This window comes from Ursus maritimus, unplaced genomic scaffold, assembly GCF_017311325.1.
Source record: "Ursus maritimus isolate PB19 unplaced genomic scaffold, ASM1731132v1 scaffold_17, whole genome shotgun sequence".
NCBI lineage: Eukaryota > Metazoa > Chordata > Mammalia > Carnivora > Ursidae > Ursus > Ursus maritimus.
The window spans coordinates 8,633,080-8,641,107 of record NW_024424119.1 but is presented as its reverse complement, the minus strand read 5'-3'; the positions used below and the strand labels follow the sequence as shown (position 1 = coordinate 8,641,107).

Genomic DNA, 8,028 nt, shown 5'->3' with positions numbered 1-8,028 from the left:
GATTTTCAGAATTCAGGTCCACTCTTTCTACATTATTGCGGCTCAGGGAGCCACAGAAATAGATTTCCTCCTCTTTCTCTCTCATCTCTTCCTTGTGGATAAACATTAGGGTCTTGGTCTGTGTACTTATCTTCTAATTGAGAACTTCTTATGATATGATTAGAGCATGAGCTATTGCCCCATATGCTATTAGGCAAGAAGGTACCCTCACTATTTAGCTGATTAGTGAGTAAATTAAATTAATAGAAAAACTTGAAGAATAAAGTGATGATTAAAATTATAGTTTCAGTTCAATCATGAGTACCAAAATAAGCCCTAAATAACAGTACATTAAACAAGAAAGAAGGTTCCATTCTCTGCCATGTAAAATTCTGGAAGAATGGGCTGGTATGGTGACCACACTCTGCAAATGTCCCAGAGACTGAGGCCCCTTCTAGCTCACGGCTCTGCCAGCCTATGGTGTGGTCCTGGGCAATAAGATGGAGGGAATCATAAAGATAAATCCATGAATAAAAAAGATAAAAGTTCTCACCTCTGTGAGGGAGATGGTCACAAACAATATAAATAAGCAAATGTATTATTAGGTGGTTATAAGGGCTAAGGTTGAAAACGAAGCAGAAAAGGATGCTGGAGTTGGGAGTGTCATAGTTTTGAGGGGGTGGTTAGTTGTGGTTGGTACATGGCAGATGTGACATTTGATGGAAAGCTGGGAGCCAGTGAGGTAGGAAGAAGGATATCTGAGGGAAGAATGTGCCAGAGGGAACAGCAAGTGGGAAAGTTCGGGGTGGGAGTAAGAGGAGAAGGCTAATCTTGATACGTTTGAGGAAAAGCAGAGGTGCTAGTGGGCCTAGAGCAGAGGAAGCAAAGGGAAGACAAACAAGAGGAGATGAGAGAAGTGAGGGAGAAACACATTACATACACGGTTGCCTTATGACTTTTACACTAAGGTGAGAGGCCATTGGAGGTTTGGGGCACGGAAGTGACCTAAGTGATATTTAATAGGACCCTTGGCTGCCATGCTGAAGAATGCCTATAAGGGAGGCAAGAGGAGAAGGAGGGAAGTCAAATTGGATGCTGTTTGCAGTCACCCAACAAAGAGTTGATGGTATGGCTTGCACCCTCATAACAACAATGGAAGTAAGAAGTGGTTGGAGTCTGGATATGTTTTGAAGAAGAGTGCATTCAGTTTATATTGCCATGTAAGCAAATTTAGTGGCTGGAAACAACACAAATTTCTTATCTCACAGTTGACATTGGTCCAGATTCTGGTCACAGCTTACTTGGGTTCCTTGCTTCAGGCTGCAATCAAGGTATCAACTGTATGCCAGGCTTATCTGGAGGCTTGATTTAGGATGAATCTTCTTCCGAGCTCATTCAGGCTGTCAGCAGAATTCATTTCCTTGTGACACTGGACCTCAGGGAAGCTTGCTTCTTCAAATTCAGCAGGAGAGCCTGGAGCCCCAGTCTGCTAAGAGAGATTCGTGTATTACACAGTGTAACCATGGGAACTACATCCCATTACCTGTGCCTCATTCTGTCTGTTGGAAGCCTCACAGGTTCTGCTGTCGCTCGAGGGGAGAGCAGTTCCAGATGCTACGGGGTCATGATTATTGGAGGTCACCCTAAGATGTGTCCACGGCAATGAACAAACAGGATTTTGTTGCTGTTTAGCTGTAGACCAAACACTGAGAGAGACAAGGGAGAGAACAACTGAAAAGTTGGATGCCATTAACTGAGATCGGGGAGAGGGAGGGAGGGAAGACCAAGAGCTCAAATTTGGCCACATGAAGAATGAGATGCCCATTAAACACCCCCAGGGACATGTCACATAGACAGTGGCATATGGAATCCAGAGTTAAGGGAGGAGGTTAGAGATATAAATTTGGGACACTTTGTCATATAAGGAGTATTTGAAGCCAAGAAATGAGATCACTAGGGAATGCGGGTACATAAAAACCAGGTCCAAGGACTGTACCCTAGGCTCCCCATGTTAAAAAGTCAGGGGATCTAGGAAGAAGCAGTAAAGGAGAAGGGAGGGGTGAGATATCTCACTGGTTGAAAGTGAGATAAGAGGGGTTCACGAGAGCGGGCCATCCTTACGGCCTTTATGATGATTTAATTCTTTAAATAATCTCAGAAAGCAAAGTTTTTCTCCTTATCTCTCCATTTTACAAAACACTTAGCCACCCTCTTCTCTCCGAATGGGCTGTTTTTTGGGATGGTCTTAGATGCCAAACATGAATGGAAACCAGGTTTGACTTTGTTGTGAAGGTTCAACAACCAAGTTTGCATTTCTGCCCAAATAAGCCAACCTAATTCAGCCGGAGTGTGGACAACACCGTCAGTGGGAGTGTGGGAACTGTTTTAGTTTGAGGCTGACACCATAAAAAAAAGGCTGCTCTGTAAAGTGTACCCCCCCCCCCAGATACCAGTGACGTGTGTTGTGGACTACCTCAAAAGTGAATGGTTTCAAACAATGACAAGGGAAAGAGTCTTCCCTTGGTGTATTAGATGTGGATAAATTTTTGTGTACGCTCTTTAGTCAGACATTTATTTGAGTATCCATTGGTTATGTACAGAAATTTGTTGAAATCATTAAAATGTAAAGACTTCCTACGGGCATAGTAAACCACCACTGGTTCACCCAACCATACCCTGAACCCCAGGTTTTATTGCAATACGTTTTACTTTGCAGAATCATTTCTGTTGTATGGAACACAGAAATATTCTTGAAATTCTAAGTGGTTAAAGTAGAAACAAAGACCCCGTTTGTGCAGATTCAGTGCATTATAATGTAATTAGTGTCATAGACAATGTGAGTACGTACGCATACACCGAATCAATAGCTGTGTCTGTTGAAGCTTTGTGACTTGATTCCTAGTCCCTTTGACATGTGAACAAAACCCCCAAATGTTCACTTAGAAAAATATCTGTTCTCCAATTTCCACTCAAGTGTTTCTCAGGTGTCTTCATTGCCCAGCAATGTCAGAGCTATGCTCATGGGACAAATTACGAAGCTCATTTCTTATTTGTCGTGATGATTTAGAATTAATCAGCTTTTGAAACAGCGTGCAAATAATTCTCTTTTACAAATTAGGCTACGATCCTCATTTAACAGACGAGGAAACAGAAGCAGAGCTCAACTCCCTCTGAACGCAGGCGACCAAACGCTGCACTTGGGCAGTGAGGCTGGTGGGCTCCTGTGGGACCACACAAGTGGCAGACCCATGGGGGGCACGCTGAGTCCGGATGCAGGAGTTACAAGCAGTGTAATGAAATGGCTTCCCTGCCTTTCACATGGGCCTGGAGGTCAAGTTAGTTTATTTGTTTTTAATTTAGCTGAAATTATAGGCTGGTTGAAAGATTCCTTTGCCGGCAGGGATCTTTTGAATAGCCGCACAAACCTTTTGGTCTCTCTCTCTCTCTCTCTCTCGCTTTCCTCCAACCTCTCCTCTCATTTGCAGGATTAGAAAAGCACTTGGGAGGCACATTCATCTTGCCGGCGTTGTCAGGAGTGATCAGCGAGTTTTATTAAAAGCCCTGGGATTGCCTGAAAAGCCTCCTTGTCTGGGTTTGAAATGAAAGGGACATGTTAAGATCTTGGGGCATGTTGTCAGGACCCCTCGCCCTGCCCCTTGGGCTATGAGCTAACATCTCTGGAGGAAGCACAGAAGCCCTCCTTTGTGGACGGGATTTTGCTGGTGGACAAACAGACGTGGCCCCTGACAGCATGAGCTCTCCGAACTGGGGTGTGCCCAGTGCTTTGCTGCTGCTGCTGCTGCTCCCAGGCTGGGCCAGTCCCACCTTCCTCAGCCTTAACCACGGGCTCAGGGTGATGAAGGGCAGCTCTGCCTTCCTGTCGGGAGACGACCTGAAGTTTGCCATCCCCAAAGAGAAAGATGCTTGCAAAGTGGAAGTTGTGATGAACGAACCAATGACCCAAAGGGTTGGGAAACTCACTCCACAGGTGGGTCCTACCGGAGATTTTTCTATTCTGTCATGTGTATGAATGTGAGTGAGTTAGTATGAGTGTGTGTGCATGTGTGTGTGTGTGTGTGTGAGAGAGAGAGAGAGAGAGAGAGAGAGGGGAAACAAAACAGGGACAGCCTTCCAAGGACTGGCATGGGCCATCTCCTGTGTGATGTGATATGGTCAGTCTTTATGGAATTATTCTTGCCCCAAATGATCTCATCCATTGCTAGTCAGGGTGCCTTTGAATAAGATATTAGGACTTCAAGATATGTGTTAGGCCACACTTGTGAGACAGAATAGCACAAGTAAAACGTTGAAGACATTTTTATCTGTTTCCATCACTAGAACAGTCCGTTGAGTGGGAGGAGAGACGTGGAAAAGAGAGGTGAAAATACTTCACTTTAAATATTCATTGTTCCTCAAAAATGTCTGTTAGAAAAATGTTTTCCTTTAGTCAAAATCTTGGCGACCTCGTTGTTTAAGAGTATTCTAGGCACAATCTTTTTGTAGGATGAAGGTTTACCTTCTAAGTCATTGGGCGAAAAGGACTGTATTATCATTTATAGTATTTGCTTGAAGTAGGAGTTTACCTCTATACAAAACAGGAAATTGCTTCTGGTTTTATGACTTTTCCCTACTGTGGTTTAACTTCCTCCCAATGGAGGCAATTTTGAGAATGTTCAGCCCTGGCTGCTGCTGCTGCTTCTGGACACACGCACCATTATTTGTGAACTGTGAACATTAGGTTTCTTCTCCATTTGGCTAAAGAATTTTATTCTAGGAAGTTACTCAAGAGTGGTACTAGACAATGTAGACACAAACTAAGGAGACGTAGATAGATACTAACTCAAGTGGTTATCGCAAGCCGTTCTATTTACCGCACTCAGAGGACAGTCCAATTCCAAAACACATCACAACTCCATGGCGGGCTCTCACTTAAGGAGTATTCCTGATGTGGTAGCAACCAAATGTCTCTCTCCAGTTTACCATGAGATTTCCTTTTGTCAGTCAGAGCTTCCGATGGGCACCTGCAAACTGTCCAAGTACAATAATGGGGTCGTGTACCCAAGTGTTTGGGAATTGCAACATCTTCACCCTTTCTCCCAACACTATCTGCACTGCAAAAGTGTATGTGCGTGCGTGCGTGTGTGTGTGTGTTTTAAGATTTTGTTTATTTGAGAGAGAGTGAGCACGAACAGGGGGAAGGGCAAGCAGACTCTCTGCTAAGCTTGGAGCCCGACGTGGGGCTCCATCCCGGGATCCCAAGATTATGACCTGAGCCTAAGTCAGATGCTTACGCGGCTGAGCCACCCAGGTACCCAGTGAAAGTTTGGTTGGTTGGAACTTATCAGTCAGGGAAAGAGGAGAGAGAGACCTAGGGTAGCTCCGACTTAGGGCCCAGATGCACTAAATGCAATGTGTAGGTGACATGAATAAGATCAGCTGCAGAAAACGGAGTCCTAACTACAGGGACTCGGTTTGTTAAAAGCAAACCCTTGGCGTTTGGAGAGCAATAGAGGACCCTAATCCTAGCACACCGGGGTCCGTGGCTGCACAGATATATGTGGGTGCTTTATAAAGTAATGAACTCATAATTTGGTACCCCTTCCAATCAATATATTTTTAAAAATTGTTCAACATTTATTTAGAAGTGAGGCTCAATATTGGGGGAAGAGAAAAAATTCCTCCTGGTGTATGCTGGGGCAACCTATGGGCCTGCTGTATTCTCTCTGGCCCTAAGCATGCAAAACAAAAGCCCTATTCTTCACCAGATTCTCCCTCCTTAGAAAGTAATTTGGGGAGAATATACTGTTCCTTAAGTCAGCCTCTGAGGAGTATCCTCTCCCTATCCCAAATAGCCTATGACTTATATCTGTAGTACTTTCTCTGCAAGTAACAAATTTTCTGCACCGTATATTATTGGTGATGTTTTAATGGTCTTCGCCATCTGGCCAGCTCTGAGATATTAGAGAGCAAAAGGGGATCTGAGTGACTACAATCAGGTAAAACACTTATTTGCAGGTCAAGAGTTGTGAGAGATCTCCAAGTCATCTCCGTTCCAAACTTTCTCTGATTTTAACGCAAAAATCCAGTTACTAGAAAGAATATGGAGCAGAAACAGCATGCCTGCCTGATTTAGGGAAGTCTGGACGGGTAGGCCAGGGACGGGGCTCCAGAAAGTCCCAACTTGTCCCCTCGTGGGCTGTGGCTCAGTGAGTGCATTTCCGGAGGTAAATGTGGCATCTCAAATGGATTTATATGGTCTAAAGTAAATATGTGACTTGTATCTGCTAAAATTTATTGTGTGGAAAAGGAGGCCATTGGACTGTGGAGTTTCATTATCTTTCTGCCAGATATTTGTACCATAAGGAAATCTATGTATCCAGAAAACTTTGTTTCTCAAACTGCCAGATGATCTCCCGACTATATTATGATAATTTCAACAGATTCCTAAGTGAAGTCTGTTTTTTGGGGAATGTGTGCCTATTTTTAATGCAGCGCTCTCAAGGATTTATTTCTTATGGCGTTTTTGAAATTAAGCATAGCCGAATGCGCACGCATACACACAAAGCCTAAACATTATTCTTTAATAGCACTTACCAGTAAGTTGAAAGCAGGCTTATGTGAACCCATTTCTAGCGAGATGACTGTATTAACAACACCCTGCTGTGTAATGAACAGTTTTATTTGATTTGCACAGAAAATGTTTTGTTTAACATCTGTTCAATTAGTGTTTTCATTTCATTACTGAAGTTTGTCTTAGGACCAACAGGTTCATTTTCCTATTGGATATTTGGAAAGGGATTTCAATTGGCGCACACCAGTACCTTCTGTTTGGATAACCCTCTTGATATAGTCAATTAGATAAGGTCGGTGGCAATATGTTTTCCTCATGTTTTAGGACAAGACTTCCTCACACACAGCACTTCTCACACCTGTTTCCAAGCAAGAAATTTCCTGGGTGGAAAAGCACCTCAGTTTAGAGCTGAGTTTGCTTTTTTGAATCAGAAATTCAGCCATAAGAAAACATCTCTAGCTTGAACCAGTTTATTGTCATTAAAGTGAGTAATGAGTTAGGCACGTGTGACAATTTAATTATAAATTGTAATTGAAAAGCAGTTGAAGTGGAAAAAACCAAGGCTAGACAGTGATTAGAAAAGGATTTAGCTCTCCTTTGTTTTAGTTAGTAAATTTATGGACAATTATGGTTGTCGCCTTTTATAAAAGGAAAACATATTACGAAACATGAAACAGATGTTTCTTCTAACAAAGCAGATTGTCTCTTTATCACCATGACTATTTGTCAATGATATGGGGGAAGGTCTTTCCTTTATCTCCTTCCTTGTTGTCAATTAAAAAGAGGAACCAATGATGTCTGTGGGAAAAGAAGATCATTTGTATTAGTAATAACGTCTTCTCAGAGAGGATGATGTTGCCTGTGAATGATTGAGCCTGTGACAAAGTATGGGCTAAACACCATGAACTCCACAGCGGTTGTGTGCGAATACTCAAGGTTATTTCTTAACCCTCTGCCAAGTCAGGTTGGGCAGAACGAGAGTCACAGTGTGGTTGGGAGAAAAAAGTCGTCTTTTAAGAATTAGGGTTCCCAAACATAACAGTTAGCAATTCCCTTAATAGTTCTGAGTGAGGTGATTCAGTTAATTATAATTTTATTTGAATGGAAGAAATTACCTTTAGCTTGCTATTTGTCTCATCAACCATTTTTTAAAAGATTTTATTTATTCGAGAGTGAGAGAGAGAGCAAGGGGGGTGGGGAGGGGCAGAGGGGGTGGGAGAATCAGGCTCCCCACTGAGCAGGGAGCCCTACGTGGGACTTGATCCCAGGACCCAGGGATCACGACCTGGGCTGAAGGCAGATGCTTAACCGACTGAGCCACCCATGTACCCCTCATCAACCATTTCTGCTATTAGTAACCAGTAAAACAGTCTTTCGCAAGTATATGAGAAGCAACTCTGGGTCACGTTTGGCTCTGATCAACCACAGCAGTGTCCATAGCTAGTGGCTTCATTTTTTAATATAAAAATATTATTTGG

General features: G+C 43.1%; 1 protein-coding gene across 1 annotated transcript in view; it reads left to right on the top strand.

Moving 5' to 3' along the window:
* The first annotated feature begins 3,476 nt into the window (after nt 1–3,476).
* Nucleotides 3,477–8,028, top strand: part of FREM1 (FRAS1 related extracellular matrix 1) — a 139,777-nt gene continuing 135,225 nt past the window's right edge. Inside the window, exon 1 of the mRNA XM_008689835.2 lies at nt 3,477–3,967. Coding sequence (XP_008688057.2) covers nt 3,731–3,967 — 237 coding nt within the window. The 5' untranslated portion in view covers nt 3,477–3,730. The remainder of the gene's footprint in view (nt 3,968–8,028) is intronic.